Source organism: Cetorhinus maximus, chromosome 17 (assembly GCF_964194155.1).
Source record: "Cetorhinus maximus chromosome 17, sCetMax3.hap1.1, whole genome shotgun sequence".
NCBI lineage: Eukaryota > Metazoa > Chordata > Chondrichthyes > Lamniformes > Cetorhinidae > Cetorhinus > Cetorhinus maximus.
Window position 1 is genome coordinate 74,533,445 of NC_135895.1, and position 19,543 is coordinate 74,552,987.

At 44.0% G+C, this 19,543-nt stretch overlaps 1 protein-coding gene across 7 annotated transcripts in view; it reads left to right on the plus strand.

Moving 5' to 3' along the window:
• The window catches only part of LOC144692513 (roquin-1-like), a 158,978-nt gene that overhangs the window by 97,900 nt on the left and 41,535 nt on the right, over positions 1–19,543 (plus strand). For all 7 annotated transcript variants that reach the window (XM_078561472.1, XM_078561471.1, XM_078561473.1 and 4 more), the window contains 4 exons: positions 1,388–1,588; positions 5,172–5,304; positions 7,458–7,576; positions 9,387–9,499. In XM_078561472.1, the coding sequence (XP_078417598.1) occupies positions 1,388–1,588; positions 5,172–5,304; positions 7,458–7,576; positions 9,387–9,499 (566 nt within the window). The remainder of the gene's footprint in view (positions 1–1,387; positions 1,589–5,171; positions 5,305–7,457; positions 7,577–9,386; positions 9,500–19,543) is intronic.

Genomic DNA, 19,543 nt, shown 5'->3' on the forward strand with positions numbered 1-19,543 from the left:
CTCCTTGCTTAAGTTTCTTCCTACTTTCTTTGTATTCTCCACGGGCTTCATCTGTTCCCAGCCTTCTAGCCCTTACAAATGCTTCCCTTTTCTTTTTGACTAATCTCACAATATCCTTCGTTATCCAAGGTTCCTGAAACTTGCCATGCTTATACTATATTTAGTTCTAGGACTAGAACTATATTTAGTTCTAGGATACTTGAGGAATCTCTCGGGTCTGCCTCCAAATTCGGAAAGGCAGGTTTGGGTAGCCACACCTCCTGCTCATCCAACAGAGGAAGTGTTTATTTTGTTTTAAGTTTGCTGGCCAGGCCTGGGGACTTTCTTGGCATCCCTCTTCTAAAATTGAAAAGATGATTTCAGACAGCCAGACCTCCTGCTCATCCCGCGGGGACACGGGCTCCATTCTATTTAAATTTGCTGACTGGGTTTGGGGATTAATCCCCAGGGAGAAGGATTTTGCTAGCCCCTCTTTGGCGGCATCTCCCGCAGCCTTTGCCACTCCCATCCCAGCCTTTTTGCTTCCCTCTCCTCAACTCAGCATTGCCCACCTGTTTTGGATGCCTGGAAGTTAACTGCAACACTTGCTCTGCCCTTTGGATGGTGGCAAGCGTGGACTTGCTCACAGGGTAATGATTTCCCCAGTGTAGTTACTGTAGGGATGGGACAGTCCCTTTTCGGTCCCATGTCCTCTGGGACACATGGGGCTGGCTAGCTTCTACTGCTCTACCTGGATATTATTCAGGTCTTGCTGCATTTGGACATGGGCTGCTTCAATATCTGAGGAGTCACGAATGGTGCTAAACATTGTGCAATCACCAGCAAACATCCCCACCTCTGACCTTATGATGGAAGGAAGGTCATTGATGAAGCAGCTGAAGATGGCTGGGCCTAGGATACTACCCTGAGGAACTCCTCCAGTGATGTCCTGGAGCTGAGCTAATTGACCTTCAACAACCACAACCATCTCTCTTTGTGCTATGATCGACTCCAACCAGCGCAGGGAGTTGTTGTGATCTGGAATGCACTGCCTGTAAAGGCAATGAAAACAGATTCAATATGAACTTTCAAGAGAGAATTAAATAAATAGTTGAAAAGGAAATATTGGGATATTGGGAAAGATTGAGATGTTGGACTAGTTGGATAGTTCTACCAAAATCACAGGCACAATGGGCCAAATGGTCTCCTCTGCTGTTCAATTTCAGTTAGAACTGGAACAAATTTCTTTGCTGTTTCTGCATTTAACGGTTACTCTGTTTCAGAGCCTGTGCTTAATGGTTGCTCTGTTTCTGAGCCTGTGCTTAACAGTTATTCTGTTTCTGAGCCTGTGCTTAATGGTTACTCTGTTTCTGAGCCTTTTTTAGTTAATGGTTATTCACTGTCGCAGGTCACAAAGAGAGATGAAGATTCTTCCCTGATGCAGCTGAAGGAGGAGTTTCGGACATATGAAGCACTACGGCGGGAACATGACTCACAGATTGTGCAGATTGCCATGGAAGCCGGCCTTCGCATCGCTCCTGATCAATGGTCCTCCCTCCTTTATGGAGACCTGTCACACAAATCTCACATGCAATCTATTATTGATAAGGTATGGTAAATTACAGCTTTTCCTTATCTAGGCCATGACGATAAATGAATGGCAATCTGCTGAGGCATTCTACCCATCTGTTGGGAAAACCCATTAATATGTACGGTCCACCTCTCTGAAACATTCTGGAGCATCTCACATGCAGCAAATTTCTTCGGAGTGCAGTGACTTCTGTTTTGTAGGCAGATGCCACAACCATGTCCACAGCAAGATCCCAACTGAAAGCATTGAGATGAGTGAAAGGTTAATCTGCCTTTAGGCTCTGGTTGAGGCAAAAATGTTGATCAGCTCTCTACGAAAGTTCAGTGCTGCTCTTCAAACACACTGCCATGGGATCATTAGCATTCATTGAAGAGGTGGACTTCCATTAATTGTGTCTGCCCCTTGCTCTTTACCAACAAAATACACTCTGAATCTAGTCATGGTTACATCCTTGTATTCCTTTTTAGTATCCCTACATTAAAGTTTAATGACTAATATGATCAGATAGCCCACTGTGGTTTACATGGTGCTGGGCACAAGGCTGGCGTGTTCTCTGTATGAGGCTGTTCAGATGTGAGGATGATGAATATTCAGGATGTGGAACCAGGGTGAATTTACAGAGAACTTTCATCAGGGATTAAATAAGTTTTACAAGAGTCTGTGATAGTGTATATGGAGTGTGGAAGGGCATTAAATGGATGGGTGGAGTCTATGATAGGGTAGAGTGTACATGGGGTGTGGAAGGTGTTATGGCACAGCAGTTGGTAAAGGCTGAGTTATTTAAAATCCCAGAACAAACTTTAAACAACTGTCATAACTTATATTTTCAATTGGTATGTTAGAGATGCATCTCTGTTAGAGGCATGGTACTAGCATGGATAGAAGATTGGCTGTCTGGCAGGAGGCAGAGAGTGGGGATAAGGGGGTCCTTCTCAAGATGGCAGCCGGTGACTAGTGGAGTTCCGCAAGGGTCAGTGTTGGGACCACAACTTTTCACTTTATACATTAATGATCTAGATGAAGGAACTGAGGGCATCCTGGCTAAGTTTGCAGATGATACAAAGATAGGTGGAGGGACAGGTAGTAATGAGGAGGTGGGGAGGCTGCAGAAGGATTTAGACAGGTTAGGAGAATGGACAAAGAAGTGGCAGATGGAATACAACGTGGGGAAGTGTGAGGTCATGCACTTTGGTAGGAAGAATAGAGGCATAAACTATTTTCAAAATGGGGAGAGAATTCAGAAATCTGGAGTGCAAAGGGACTTGGGAGTCCTAGTCCAGGATTCTCTTAAGGTTAATTTGCAGTTTGAGTCGGTAGTCAGGAAGGCAAATGCAATGTTGGCATTTATTTCGAGAGGACTAGAATATAAAAGCAGGGATGTGGTGCTGAGGCTTTATAAGGCTCTGGTCAGACCACATTTAGAATATTGTGAGCAATTTTGGGCCCCATTTCTCAGGAAGGATGTGCTGGCCCTGGAGAGGGTCCAGAGGAGGTTCACGAGAACGATCCCAGGAATGAAAGGCTTAACATATGAGGAACGTTTGAGGACTCTGGGTCTATACTCGATGGAGTTTAGAAGGATGAGGGGGGATCTGATTTGAAACTTACAGAATACTGAAAGGCCTGGATAGAGTGGACGTGGGGTAGATGTTTCCATTAGTAGGAGAGACTAGGACCCGAGGGCACAGCCTCAGAGTAAAGGGAAGACCTTTTAGAACAGAGATGAGGAGAAACTTCTTTAGCCAGAGAGTGGTGAACCAATGGAATTCATTGCCACAGAAGGCTGTGGAGGCCAGGTCATTGAGTGTATTTAAGACGGAGATAGATAGGTTCTTGATTGGTAAGGGGATCAAAGGTTACGGGGAGAATGGGGTTGAGAAACTTATCAGCCATGATTGAATGGCGGAGCAGACTCGATGGGCCGAATGGCCTAATTTCTGCTCCTATGTCTTATGGTCTTACGGTCTCTGAATTCAGAAATGAAACCACCAAGCCTCCAGAGATTTTTTTATATAAATTAAATTAAAAATTTATTAATTTAACAAGGTATTAAACACATACACATGTCTACAAATTACAACTATAATAGCTATTAAACAAATCCCCAAATTAATCACTCGCAGGTAATCTTCCCCAAGGCAACAATAACCCATAGACTTAAACAGACACCAGGCAAAACACATTTTATCTTACAAATTTAAAATGAGGTTCCTTTCAATTTGTTCCTTCACAGACACAGTGGTAGGGCTTACAGGCTGCTTAGATATTACATGCCTCTGACCTATACACACAAAACTCTTTTCTGTATGTACCTAACCTTCCCTTTGAATGTAAATTCTCATTGTATCATCAGGCCCTTTAAACTCCACCTCTTCTAACAATAAAACCCCTTTCATAGTACCAATTTTATTAGTAATATAAACATATTGCTTGATGTCTCCTAGCTAGCTGCAAGGTTTCACCCCCAGTCTTTGAATGGTTTATTCAACATAAACAAATGTATCTTTACCGTACTGTTTAACATCTCAAAACTACTATACATCAAAGCACCCAGGCGAAATGGCTTTAATCCAATTAAGCAACACACACTCACAGACCCTACTTCAAGTCCACTTTTTAAAAATTTCCAATAACATTATATACATTAATATGTTCATGACAAAGGGGATAAAATGGATGGGTAGAGTCTATGATAGGGTAGAGTGTACCTGGGGTGTGGAAGGGGATTAAATGGTTGGGTAGAGTCTATGATAGGGTAGAGTGTACATGGGGTGTGGGAGAGGATTAAATAGGTGGGTAGAGTCTATGATAGGGTAGAGTGTACATGGGGTGTGGGAGGGGATTAAATGGTTGAGTAGAGTCTGTGATAGGGTAGAGTGTACATGGGGTGTGGGAGGGATTAAATGGTTGGGGTAGAGTCTATGATAGGGTAGAGTGTACATGGGGTGTGGGAGGGGATTAAATGGTTGGGTAGAGTCTATGATAGGGTAGAGTGTACATGAGGTGTGGGAGGGGATTAAATGGTTGGGTAGAGTCTATGATAGGTAGTGTGCACATGGGGTGTGGGCGGAGCCTTTGTGAATGTAGGATTTTTCTTGTCACTGTAGTTCTGTGGAATGGAGTCACAGCACTTCATGTTGTATTGATTGGCAAATTTAATGAGTTTGTCAACAGGACTGAAGTTGATCAGGATGAGCTGTTTCTTATGTTTGTTTTATATTTTTAATCTACTTCAGCCCATGGAAATCCATGTGGAGTGGCACTAAATCAGGATTGAATCACAAACATTAAACTAACTTTCTACTCTGTACCTTTGTGACTTGGTTGTTTATTTCTCTCCTAAACTGTTACCTGTAGATGGTACATGATGATGGAGAGCTGGACACATTCATTTGAAAGATATAGACCTAGTAGGCAAATGCCTGTTTCTGTAATCAATGTGCTTTGTTATTTTTCCTTGTGCCTTACTGTTAAAGCCAGATTTACCTGAGTGTTTGGAATTTTCCTCACTTGGATGTCTTATGATGTTAGCTAAGTGATGTGGAGCTCTTTTCTGAAGGTCAGTTATAATTGTTCGCCCTTCTATGCTGTTTCCTCTCAGTTGCAGACGCCGGCCTCCTTTGCACAGAGTGTTCAGGAGCTGACGATCGCCCTGCAACGAACCGGAGACCCTGCCAACCTGAACCGGCTTCGGCCACACCTGGAGTTACTGGCCAACATCGACCCCAGTCCAGGTACTGGAAACAGCTGTTAAATTGAAATGTCTCAAACTGGGCACTTCGCACACAATCCCAGCTCTGATTCAGACACACTGGAGAATCACACATACCCATTATCAACAACAACAACAACATGCATTTATATCGAGCCTTTAATATAACAAAATGTCCCAAGGCACTTCACAAGTGCATTAACGAATTTTGACACCGAATCATATAGGGAAATTATTTGGGCAAGTGGGATCACAGATTTGAGGTTCTTTCTCTTTGTTCATTCATGGGATGTGGGCGTCACATTTGACATCCATCCCTGATTGCTCTTGAAGTAAGTGGCTTGCTAGGCCATTTCAGAGGACAGTTAAGAGTTACCAGATTGCTGTGGATATGAAACCACATGTAGGCCAGAACAGGTAAGGACAGCAGATTTCCTTCCCTAATCATCCCTCGTGGGTTTTTACAACAATCGATAGTTTCATGGTCACCATTACTGAGACTGCCTTTTAATTCCAGATTTTATTAATTAAATTTAAATTTAATTTAAATGGGCTTTGAACCCATGACCCCAGAGCATTATCCTGGATTTATGGATTAGTAACCCAATGGCAACACCACAACGCCACCACCTCCCTCCCCAGGAGTTTGAATTTTAAGGATTGTATTAAAAGGAGGAAACAGATAGAGAGGCAGAGAAGTGTAGGGAGGAATTCCAAAGCTTGTGGTCTAAGCAACTGAAGACATGACCACCAATCGTGAAGCAGTTAAAATTGGAGATGCTTGAGGCTAGAATTAGAGGAGTGCTGGGATGTGAGTATTGAATGGCTGAATGAGATTACCAAGACTTGGAAGGTTGAGTCTACAGAGAGATTTGAAATCAAAGATGATGATTTTAAAACTTGAGGCAGTGTAAGTCAGTGAACACAGGAATGATGGCTGAATGGGGCTTGGTTCAAGTTAAGATATGGGCAGCTGAGATGTCAAATGCTTTACTAACCACTCTGCAACATGTCACATGAGCTTTGGCATTTAAAGCTACCCGGCATTGGACCCCTTTATAAATCTCAGCGGCTGCATGTGCTAGAGGATTTTGCGATGAAATCTCAATTTCTTGAGCAGGAAAGTCACAAAGTGATCACTCACATAGCGACCAAGCAATTCATTGACCCAGTGACCTCCTTGATAATTGAGATCACAAGAGCCACAGATGATAACCAACAGGCAGGGCTGTCACACAGACATGCCACAACTTCCCTCAGAGCCACTGGCATATGGCTGCTTTCCAAAAACTCTAAATTTAAACATGCCTTGACTGTGTCCTCCCTTAACCTCTACTCATTTAAAACCATCATTAAAGCCTATCTCTTCAACTAATGCTTCAGTCACCTGCCCAAAACGTCTCCTTTGGCTCAGTGTCAAATTTTATTTGATGATCGCTTCTGTGAAGCATCTTGGGGTGTTTTACTATGGTCAAAGCAATGAGATCACCTCAAGTTGTTGTTATCATTGTTGTCCTGTCAGAGGATTCCCTGAGCTCATCCCCCTGTCAGTGTGAGGATTCCCCTGAGCTCATCCCCCTGCCAGTGTGAGGATTCCCCTGAGCTCATCCCCCTGTCAGTGTGAGGATTCCCCTGAGCTCATCCCCCTGTCAGTGTGAGGATTCCCCTGAGCTCATCCCCCTGTCAGTGTGAGGATTCCCCTGAGCTCATCCCCCTGTCAGTGTGAGGATTCCCCACAGCTCATCCCCCTGTCAGTGTGAGGATTCCCCTGAGCTCATCCCTCTGCCAGTGTGAGAATTCCCCTGAGCTCATCCCCCTGTCAGTGTGAGGATTCTCCTGAGCTCATCCCCCTGTCAGTGTGAGGATTCCCCTGAGCTCATCCCCCTGCCAGTGTGAGGATTCCCCTGAGCTCATCCCCCTGTCAGTGTGAGGATTCCCCTGAGCTCATCTCCCTGCCAGTGTGAGGATTCCCCTGAGCTCATCCCCCTGTCAGTGAGAGGATCCCTCTGTCAGTGAGAGGATCCCCCTGTCAGTGAGAGGATCCCCCTGTCAGTGAGAGGATTCCCCTGAGCTCACCTTCATCTCAGTGTCTGTGGTCAGTTTTCTGGCTGTGCAGTGCTCTTCTCACTATTTTTCTCTCCTTGTGTAACTGCTCTATTGCTTATTACCCTGCAGATGCACCTTCTCCAACGTGGGAGCAGCTGGAGTGTGGCCTGGTGGCAGTAAAGACTGTAGTGCATGGCCTGGTGGATTTTATCCAGAACCACAGCAAGAAAGGAACCGACCAGCAGCAGGTAGGGAAGCTCTAAACAACACTGTGTCAGCGGCTATTGGCGCACAACAGGGTATTTTGTTTGGTTTTTGGTTTCTGTTTGACCAGTACCTTAATGATTTCGTAGGCTCATTTATTGACAAGGAATCGTTTTTGAACTGGGGCTTCACATTAAGCAGAATTCTACAAGAAGTCAAAAATCCAGAATACTGCGAATCCTGTTCTGATTAAAGGTTATCGATCCAAAACATTAACTCTGTTTCTCTCTCCACCGATGCCGCCAGACCTGCTGATTATTTCCCGCATTTTCTGTTTTTCGAACTCTACAAGATCCCATTTTCTGGACTGAAATCATTCTCCCTATTCTGTACTAGTGTTAACCATGGCTCACTGGTAACACTCTCACCTCCAAGTCAGAATATCCTGCAATCAACATCACAACAGACTGTCTGGTTATTATCACATTGCTGTTTGTCGAAGCTTAACTATGCACGAGTAGGCTTCTGCTCTCCCAGCTTACAACAGTAACACAGACAGTGAACTCTGTCAGAACTCACGTGCACTATACTTGCCTCATTTGCAACTTAATCGGTACCTGGTCACAGTGACACAGCAGAGTGAGGAACTCACTGGAGTGAAGTGGAAGCTGAATCCCACTGCTCCCTGATGTAACGCTACAATGCACTGCTTTTACACAATGCCATCAAGCAGTTGGTTTTACCATTTCAGAATTAAAGAAAATCCTACATAAGAAATAGGAGCGAGAGTAAATCATACAGCCCCCTCAAGCCTGTTCCGCCATTTGCTAATGATAATGGCTGACCATTGGCCTTAACTCCGCTTTCTCACCCGCTCCCCCAAATCCTTTGATTCCCTGAAAGATCAATGTTTTTCTATCTCAGCCTTGCATGCATTCAGCAATGGAGCATCCACAGCTCTCTGGGGTAGAGAATCCCAAAGATTCACAACTCTTTGAGCGAAGAAATTTCTTCTCATCTCAGTCCTAAACTTCCTATCCTAAGGTTGTTAGCCCATCTTCTAGATTCCCCAGCCAGGGAAACTACCACTATGTCTAAAACAAAAACAGAATTACCTGGAAAAACTCAGCAGGTCTGGCAGCATCGGCGGAGAAGAAAAGAGTTGACGTTTCGAGTCCTCATGACCCTTCAGCAGAACTGTTCTGACACCCGATCAGGGCCACGCTGCCACTTTACGTGGGTGAGCCAATTAAGGCCCACCCAGCGTGACGCGCGCCCGGAAGCGCTCAGTGCTCCCTGTGCGGACGGGAGGGTGGGATTCCCTGAGTCGGGGCTTGCACAGAGGTGTCTCAGGGAGATTAGTTTGAGTTTCAAAAATTTAAGTAAAGAAAATAAAAACTTTTAGGACATGTCCGCTTATGTGACAGTGTCACATGAGCTGGGATATGTCAATGAACATTAATGGAAAAATTTATAAACCCTTCAGGAAACCTCATCCCGCCCGTGGTTAAGGTTCCATGAAAAATGCGAAGGCCACCTGGGCTCTTCGCCTGCCCGCCGACCTTAAGGTTGGACAGGAAGCTCAGTTTATTACTTTAATTGCTTTTTAAATGGCCTTAATAGACCCTTGACAGTCGGCTGCGCACCCACCGAACTGAAAATCTAAATGACACACGGTGATGTCGGGACGCCCGCCTGACATCACCTGGCGTCATTTTATGCCCACCCCGCCCCCGCTCGCCGACCTGAAAATTCTTCCCCTGGTTCTCCAAGCCAAACTGGAAATCAGCCAGGGGAATGTGACCTACATGTGCTATACCTCTGTATCAAACCCTCTTTTTTTTTGCAATGCAGTCAGCACAGAGCAGCAAGTACAAAACAAGCATGTGCCGGGACTTGCGACAACGGGGCGGCTGTCCTCGAGGAGCCAGCTGCACTTTCGCCCACTCACAGGACGAACTTGAAAAGTAAGTGACATCTCAGTCCCTCTCTTGCACCTGCCACAGTAATGGGGATGGGGTGCTAACTGTGAGAGGATGTTTTTCTTTTAAGAGGGTTGTTAGTCTGTGGAATTCTCTTCCCCAGAGAGCAGTGGAGGCTGGGTCATTGAATTTATTCAAGGCTGAATTAGACAGAGTTTTAATAGACAAGGGAGTTGAGGGTTGTGGAGAGCAGACAGGGAAATTGAGTTGAGACTAAAATCAGATCAGACATGATCTTCTTGAATAGTGGAGCAGGCTTGAAGGCTTAAGACCAGCTGTTCCTATGCAACATTGCCACTTCACCATGGATATTTGACTCTGACTCTACCCCACAGCCCCCACGCATAACCCAAAATTACAACATCCTGAGCAGAAACTCTAGAGGTGCCTGCTCCTTTAAGAGCTAGTTGTGTTATCTGTTCAGTGTAAATATGCAGAAATCATCACACCCACCGCCAGCCCACACCTCCACACCATTTCACTCCCCCACCACTAGCTTCTGTCATATCACTCCCTGATTTGATTCCCCACTACTGCCTGTCATGACACTTTTCCATTTCATTTCCCCAACCACCACATCACCCCCCCACCCCACTACAGCCACTCACATCACTGCCCCATTTCATTCCGCAATCAGTGTCCAGGTACCATCAGTCATTAAAATATCATGAACAGGTACAGAAAATTTTCAAAATGGCTTGAAGCAATTCTGGCCTTTAAATCTAGAGGGCTAGAATTTGAGGGGTTAGAAGTCATTCTTCAGCTATGCAAAGCCCTGGTTAGACCGCACCTAGTATTACTGTGAGCAGTTCTGGGCACCACACCTGGGGAAGGATATATTGACCTTGGGGGTAGTGCAGCATGGGTTTGCTAAAATGACACCTGAACCTGAGGCTTACATGAGGAGGAGAGATTACACACTAAGGTGGTATTTCCTGGAATTTCGAAGGTTAAGAGATGATTTGATCAAGGTTTTCAAGATGTTCAAAGGAACAGATAGGGTAGATAGAGAGCAATTACTTCCATTGGTTGAGGAGTGTAGGACTAGGGTGCAGAGTCTAAAAATTAGAGCCCGATCTTTCGGGAAACACTTCAACACAGAAAGGGTGGTAGAAGTTAGAAACTCCATTCCACAACCAGTAATTAATCCAAGTTCAATTGTAAATTTTAGACCTGAGATGGATAGATTTTTATTAGCCAAAGGATATGGGGCAAAGGTTGGCATATGGAGTTAGATTGCAGATCAGCCATGATCTCATTGAGTGGCAGGACAGGTTCTAATGCCTAAATGGCCAGTGTCTGTTCCTATGTTTTTAAAATTACAGTTAGGCCTTTCGAGGGTGAAATCAGAAAGTACTTATTTGCACAATCAGTCACAGAAATCTAGAACTCTACCCCTGAAAGACTGTGCATGCTGGGGGTCAATTGAAACTTTCAAAAGTGAGATATTTGTTTAGTAAGGGGCATCAAGGAATTTGAAGAAAAGGTAAATGGAGTTGATATGTATAGCGGCTATGATCTAATGGAGTGGCAGAGCAGGCTCGAGGCTGATCATACTACAGCTGTTCCAATGGAAGATGCAAACCTCAATCCTTGCACTGGAGTTGAAGCACATTAAAGGCATACTAATGAGGGAGTATTACTCTGTATCTAACCCCATGCTGTACCTATCCTGGAAGTGTTTGATGGGGACAGCGTAGAGGGAGCCTTGCTCTGTATCTAACCCTGTGCTGTACCTGCCCTAGGCATGTTTGATGGGGACAGTGTAGAGGGAGCTTTACTCTATATAACCCCATGCTGTACCTGCCCTAGGTGTGTTTGATGGGGACAGTGTAGAGGAAGCTTTACTCTATCTAACCCCATACTGTACCTGTCCTGGGAGTGTTTGATGGGGACAGTGTAGAGGGAGCTTTACTCTACATAACCCCATGCTGTACCTGCCCTAGGTGTGTTTGATGGGGACAGTGTAGAGGGAGCTTTACTCTATCTAACCCCATGCTGTACCTGTCCTGGGAGTGTTTGATGGGACAGTGTGGAGGGAGTGACCACAATTTGATGTGCAGCAAGCAATGAATATGTCCCAGATTCCCATGTGCTTTCAGTTGGGATGTGGGTGACCCAATTAGTATCCCCAGTTGCATTGAGGACAGCAAGAATCAGCTATGTAGTGTGAGACAGGAGAACATTGACCTGTTAACTGAAGTAGGCTCCCTTCACTGAAGGCCATTAGTGAATTAGTTCGATATTTGTCAGCTTAACAAAGTTGGTCCAATAGCGAGTGCATCTGGGGAATTGATAATGGAATGTAGGGAGATGGCAAATGAATTAAACAGGTATTTTGCTTCAGTCTTCAGTATAGAGGACACAAGTAACATTCCGGAAATAGCTGTAAATCAGGAAATGGAAGGGAGGGAGGAACTCAGGAAAATTACCATCACCAGGGAAGTGGTATTGAGCAAATTATTGGGGCTGTGGGCTGACAAATCTCCAGGTCCTGATGGACTTCACCCTAAGGTCTTGAAAGAAATGGCTGGTGAGATAGTTGATATACTGGTTTTTATTTTCCAACATTCCCTCGATTCGGGGAAGGTTCCATTAGATTGGAAAGTAGCAAATGTAACTCATTTATTCAAAAAGGGAGGGAGACAGAAAGCAGGAAACTATCTGTCATAGGGAAATGTTAGAAGCTATTATTAAAGATGTTATAGCAGGGCACTTAGAAAAATTCAAGGCAATCAGGCAGAGTCAACATGGTTTTGTAAAAGGGAAATCATGTTTAACTAATTTATTTGAGTTCTTTGAAGGAGTCACGTGCGCTGTGGATAAAGGGGAACCAGTGGATGTACTTAGATTTCCAGAAGGCATTTGATAAAGTGCCACATCAAATGTTATTGCAGAAAATAAAAGCTCATGGTGTAGAGGGTAACATATTGGCATGGATAGAAGATTGGCTGCCTAACAGGAAGCAGAGAGTTGGCATAAATGGGTCTTTTTCTGTTTGGCAGGATGTGACAAGTAGTGTGCCACAGGAATCAGTGTTGGGGCCTCAGCTTTTTACAATTTATATAAATGATGTGGATGAAGGGACCAAAGGAATGATGGGTAAATTTGCTGATGACACAAAGATAGGTAGGAAAGTAAATTGTGAAGAGGACGTAAGAGGCTACAAAGTGACATAGGTAGGTTAAGTGAGTGGACGAAAATCTGGCAAATGGAGCATAATGTGGGCAAATGTGAAATCGTTCATTTTGGCAGGAAGAATAAAAAGCTTATTATTTAAAAGGTGAGAGATTGCAGAGCTCAGATTCAGAGAGAGCTGGGTGTCCTAGTGCGTGAATCACAAAAGGTTAGTATGCTGGTACAACAGGGGTAATTAGGAAAGCTAATAAAATGGTTATCATTCATTGTGAGGGGAATTGATTACAAAAGTAGGGAGGTTATGCTTCTGTTGTACAGGACACTGGTGACACCACACCTGGGGTATTATGTACAGTACTTGTTTCCTTATTTAAAGAAAGATGTAAATGCGTTAGAAGCAGTTCAGAGGTTTACTAGACGAATACCAGGAATGGGTGGGTTGTCTTATGAGGAAAGGCTGAACATGTTAGGCTTGTACCCACTGGAATTTAGAAAAGTAAGAGTCAATTTAATTTGAAACCTTTAAGATCCTGCAGGGCCTTGACAGGGTGGATGTGGAGAGGATGTTTCCTCTTGTGGGAGAATCTAGAACTAGGGGTCAGTGTTTAAAAATAAGGGGTCGCTCATTTAAGACACAGATGAGGAGAATTTTTCTCCCAGAGGGTTGTGAGTCTTTGGAACTCTCTTCCTCAAAAGGCGGTGGAAGCAGAGTCTTTGAATCTTTTTAACGCAGATCTCGATAGATTCTTGATTAACAAGTGGGTGAAAGATTATTGAGGTGGGTAGGAATGAGGGGTTGAAGTTACATTCAGATCAGCCATGATATTGAATGGTGAAGAAGCTCAAGAGGCCGAGTGGCCTACTTCTCCTAATTTGTATGTTTGTATCTTATCTGGTTGCAACCCCTTTAACCACCAAATTTATTGAATTCGCTTCCATGCCTAGCCATGGTTGTATTAGAACTCTCGATGTCTGTCTGGGTTTGTAGTTGGGTCAGAAACAATCCAACACCATTCCTGAAAGAGTAAAGTATATGGGCCTGGTGCGTGCAGCAACAATGATGATCAGTCTCTGTATAACCTTTAGTGTAGTTATCACGAGGCCCCATTGAGGAGCTGCTGTCATGATGGTGTGTCTATAAGTTTGAATTCCAGCCGTGTTCTGTGCTGACATCCATTAATCACAAGCATGAGGAATTCCATTTCTTCATACTTGGTTTGGGGAGTGGCTGGATGACTAATCTTTCCAGGGAGACTCCAAGATAATCCAGGAGTTTTGGCAAGCATACTTCCCACTCATGCCATCAACTGTTGAGTGAGATACACCATGAGCTGCCCAGACCAGGAAAGTCCCAGCTTTGATCCCCAGTCCAACAGGAGGGAGACCGAAAGCAGGAAACTATAAGCCAGTTAGTCTTGTATCATTGGAAAAATGCTGGAATCTGTTATTAAAGTAGTAGCAGGACAATTAAATAATCATAATACAATCAGGCAGAGTTAACATGGTTTTGTGAAAGAGAAATTATGTTTGACATTTTTTCAAGTTCTTTGAGTATGTAACAAGTATGTTAGGATAAAGGGGGATTAGTAGTTGTAGTGTATTTGGATTTCCAAAAGGCATTCAATAAGGTGCTACATAAAAGGTTGCTGCACAAGATAGGAGCTCATGGTGTTCAGGACATCGATAGAGGATTGACTAACTAACAGGAAACGCAAGAGTTGGGAAAAATGAGTCATTTTCAAGTTCTTAAACCGTAACTAGCAGGGTGCCATAGGGATCAGTGCTGGGGCCTCAACTATTTGCAATCTATATAAATTATCTGGATGAAGGGGCTGAGTGTATTGTAGCCAAATATGCTGACTATATAAAGGTAGGTAGGAAAGCAAGTTGTAAGGAGGACAAAGAGTCCGCAAAGGGATATCGATGGGATAAGTGAATTTCTTCTCTGAGGGTTATGAATCTTTGGAACTCTCTATCCCAGAGAACTATGAAGCCTGAGCCATTGAATTCAAGGCTGAGATAGACAGATTCATGAACAGTAGGAGAGTCGAGGATTATGGGGAACGGGCAGAAAATTGAAGCTGAAACTAAGATCAGATCAGCTATGATCTTACTGAATACAGAGCAGGCTTAAGGGGCCAGATGGCCTCCTCATGCTCATATTTCTCATGTTCTTAACAGTGATGCCAGATTTGGTGTAAGTATTTATGGAACTGAGAGAAAAGTAAACTTACGTTCTCTTTCCTGATTACCATTCAGTGATCCCTACCAGAGTGTGTTTAGTTAAAAGGTAGGTGTAAAGTGATTGGTTGAGGACGTTTGTAGTGTGATTGATTGGTTGGTTGAGGGTGGGTGTAGAGAGATTGGTTGGTTGAGGGCGGGTGTAGAGAGATTGATTGGTTGGTTGAAGGCGGGTGTAGAGGGGTTGATTGGTTGGTTGAGGGCAGGTGTAGAGGGGTTGATTAGTTGGTTGAGGGCGGGTGTAGAGGGGTTGATTGGTTGGTTGATGGCGGGTGTAGAGGGGTTGATTGGTTGGTTGAGGGTGGGTGTAGAGGGGTTGATTGGTTGGTTGAAGGCGGGTGTAGAAAGCTTGGTTGGTTGAGGGCGGGTGCAGAGAGGTTGGTTAGTTGAGGGCAGATGTAGAGAGGTTGATTGGTTGGATGAGAGCAGGGGCAGTGGGATAAGCTGGGGGTTTGCTTTTCAGACTTTACCAGATATGTTTCCTTTACTACTCCATACCAGAGACTACTGCAATGAGTATTTTCATCCAGAAGTCTTGCTCCACTGCAGTACTCCTTTAGAACTGTACCTAAGAATCAGCCTAGATTATTTCTTCAACTCTCATTCAGTAAGGCTAAACCTGGACCATTGCCCTTCAAGTCAACAGTTCCCATCCAGACATCCATCTGTCAGATGGACTATAAAGCACCAGGGCCCGCTACTGTCAGACACCTATTTCATATCCTCCAGCACGTTCATTTTGTGAAGATTGGATCAAGACAAAGGGAATCAAACAGATGTTTTTAGACAAACAAATAAAGATGTCCCTCCAGGCTTCATTCAAACTCAACAGGCTGATCCCCCAAACCAAACAAAGCAACAAGCAGAGAACCTGCCAGATTCAATAGACCAATACCTTAATATGGAATTTTTAAATTCATTCACTGGGTTTTAGTGTCGTTGGCAAGGTTACCATTTATTACCCACTCCTAATTGCTCTCAAAAAAGTGGTGGTGAGCAGCCTTCTTGAACCTAATGCAGTCCATGCTGTTAGGAAGGGAGTTCCAGGATTCTGACCCAGTGACAGTGAAGGAACGACAATATATTTCCAAGTCAGGATGGTGTGTGGCTGGGAGGGAAATTGGCAGGTGGTGATGTTCCCATGCGTCTACTGTCCATGTCCTTCTAGATGGTAGAGGTTGCGGTGATGAAGTCTTGGTGAGTTGTTGCAGTGCATCTTGTAGATGGTACACACTGCTGTCACTGTGTGCTGGTGGTAGAGGGAGTGAATGTTTGTGGAAGGGGTGCCAATCAAGCAGGCTGCTTTGTCCTGGATGGTGTCGAGCTTCTTGAGTGTTGTTGGAGCTGCACTCATCCAGGCAAGTGGAGAGTATTCCATCACACTCCTGACTTGTACCTTGTAGATGGTGGACAGGTTTTGGGGAGTCAGGAGCAATGTTCCCTCTCAGGTGTGCAAATGTGTGGCAATCCGCACAGGCCACTCGCAAGTTATCCCATTCAGGATAGTACGCATGCATGGCCATGCAAAAGAATTTAATGGTACCATGCGTTAAAATGAACAAGGCTGTACACAGCATAAAAAGATAAAGGGGTATATTGATGAGGAGGTGTACCACTCACCGCAGAATACCCAACTTTTCGTAGGGTACATTTGTGGTTGATCCAGTTAAGTTTCTGGTCAATGCTGATCCTACAAAATGTTAATTTTGGGGTATTTGAAAATGAAAATGCTGCTATATGTCAAAGAGAGGTTGTTGCTGCCTGGTACTTGTTTGGTGCGCATGTTACGAGCCACACTCTAACCCTGAATGTTGTCCAGGTCTTGCTGCATGTGGGTATGTACCACTTCATCATCTGAGGAGTTACATATGGTAGTAAACACATCAGCGAACATCCCTACTTTTTAACACTTTGATGGTGGGAAAGTCATTGAAGCAGCTGAAAATGGTTGGGCCTAGGGCACGACCCTGAGGAACTCCTGTAGCTATATCTGGGACTGAGATGATTGGCCTCTGCCAACCACATCCAGCTTCCTTTGCATTAAGTATGACTCCAACCAGTGGAGAGTTTCCCCTGGCTCCATTAATTTCAGTTTTACTAGGGCTCCTTGATGCCACACTCAAATGCTGCCTTGATCTCACCTCACCTCTTGAGTTCAGGTCTTTTGTCCATGTTTGGACCAAGGCTGTAATGAGGTCCGGAGCCGAGTAACCCTGGCAGAACCCAAACCGAGCAGGTCATTTGTGGCTAGGATAGGTAACGAAGACTACTTCTGGTGAGATTGGTTCTAATGGTTTACAATTGAAATGTGTTTTACGTTTGACTAAAAGCCAGTGTAATTGCTGCAAACTATGTGTGGATCTGATTCCCCAACAATAGCTCCTAGTTACACATAAAGATTGGGAATTCTACTTTGAACTGCCAGCTCTGGCTGGGCCTATTAGAAACATAGAAAATAGAAGCAGGAGTAGGTCATTCGGCCCTTCGATCCTGCTCTGCTATTCAATATGATCATGGCTGATCCTCTATCTTAACGACACTCCCGCTCTCTCCACATACCCCTTGACGCCTTTAAAGTCTAGAAATCTATCTATTTTCTTCTTAAATATATTCAGTGACTTGGCCCCCACAGCCTTCTGTGGCAGACGTTCACCACCCTCTGAATGAAGAGGTTTTTCCTCATCTCAGTCCTAAATGGCCTACCCCGTATCCTGAGACTGTGACCCCTTGTTCTAGACCACCTCCCAGCCAGAGAAAACATCATCCCAGCATCCAATCTGTCCAGCCCTGTCAGAATTTTATATGTTTTAATGAGATCCCCTCTCATTCTTCTAAACTTCAGTGAATACAGGCCTAGTCAACCCAATCTCTCCTCATAACGACAATCCTGCCATCCCAGGATTCAGTCTGTTGAACCTTCGCTGCACTCCCTCTATGACCAAAATTGCATACAATACTCCAGGTGTGGTCTTACCAAGGCCCTGTACAGCTGCAGTAAGACATCCTTGCTCCTGTACTCAAGTCCTCTTGCAGTGAAGGCCAACATACCATCTGCCTTCTTAACTGCTTGATACACCTGCATGCTTGCTTTCAGTGATTGGTGTACAAGGATACCCAGGTCCCTTTGTACATCAACATTTCCCAATCTATCACCATTTAGATAATACTCTGCCATTCTGTTTTCCCTACCAAAGTGGATAACTTCACACTTGTCAGGTGCAGTATAGCATTGATATGTATTTGGCCACTCACTCAGCTTGTCTAAATTGCCTTGAAGCTTCTTAACACCCTCCTCACCACTCACATTCCCAGCTGGTTCTGTGTCGTTAGCAAACTTAAAAATATTACATTTGGTTCCCTCATCCAAATCATTGATATACATTGTGAATAGCTGGGGCCCAAACACTGATCCCTGCAGCACCTGACTAGTCACTGACTGCCGCTCCAAAAAAGACCCATTTATTCCTACTCTGTTTCCTATCAGTTAACCAATTCTCAATCCATGCCAATATGTTACCCCCAATCCCATGTGCTTTAATCTTTCACACTAACCTCATGCGTGAGACTTTATCATAAGCTTTCTGAAAATCCAAATATACCACATCCACTGGTTCTCCCTTATCTATCCTGCTAATTATGCCCTGGGCTTGTCAAACATGATTTCCCTTTCGTAAATCCATGTTGACTTTGTCTAATCCCATTGATATTTTCTAAGTGCCCTGTTATCACATCCTTTATAATAAACTCTAGCATTTTCCCTACTACTGAGTCTGAGGCTAACTGGTCTGTAATTCACTGTTTTCTCCCTCCCTCCTTTTTTTAAATAGTGGGGTTACATTTGCCACCCTCTAATCTGCCAGGACTGTTCCAGAATCTACAGAATTTTGAAAGATGACAACCAACGCATCCACTATTTCCATGGCCACCTTCTTCAGTACCCTGGGATGTAGATTATCAGGCCCTGGGGATTTATCAACTTTCAGTCCCATTAATTTCTCCAGCATTGTTTTTTCAGTAACACTAATTTCCTGCAATTCCTCCTTTTCACTAGACCCTTGGTTCCCTAGTATTTCTGGGAAGTTATTTGTGTCTTCCTCCGTGAAGACAGAACTAAAGTAGTTGTTTAATTGCTCTATTATAAATTCTCCCATTTCATACTCTAAGGGACCTACATTTATCTGCATCAATCTTTTGCTTCTTATATTCTTTTGAAGCTTTTACAGTCCTCTTTTATGTTCCTTGCAAGCTTACTCTCATACTCTATTTTTCCCTTCTTAATCAATGTCTTGGTCCTCCTTTGCCGAATTCTAAACTGCTCCCAATCCTCAGGCTTGCTACTTTTTTAAGCAACTTTAGATCTAATACTATCTTTACCTTTCGATCTAATACTACCCTTAATTTCTTTTGTTAGTCATGGTTGGGCCACTTTTCTGTTGTGTTTTTGCACCAGAGAGGAATCTACAACTATTGCAATGCATACATTTGCTCTTTAAAAAATGTAGCCATTATCTATGCACTGTCTTGCCTTTTAATGAAGTTCCCAAATCTATCTTAGCCAACTCACCCCTCATACCTTCGTAGTTTCCTTTGTTTAGATTTAGGACCCTGGTTTCACATTGGACTACTTCACTTTCCAACCTAAGGAAGAAT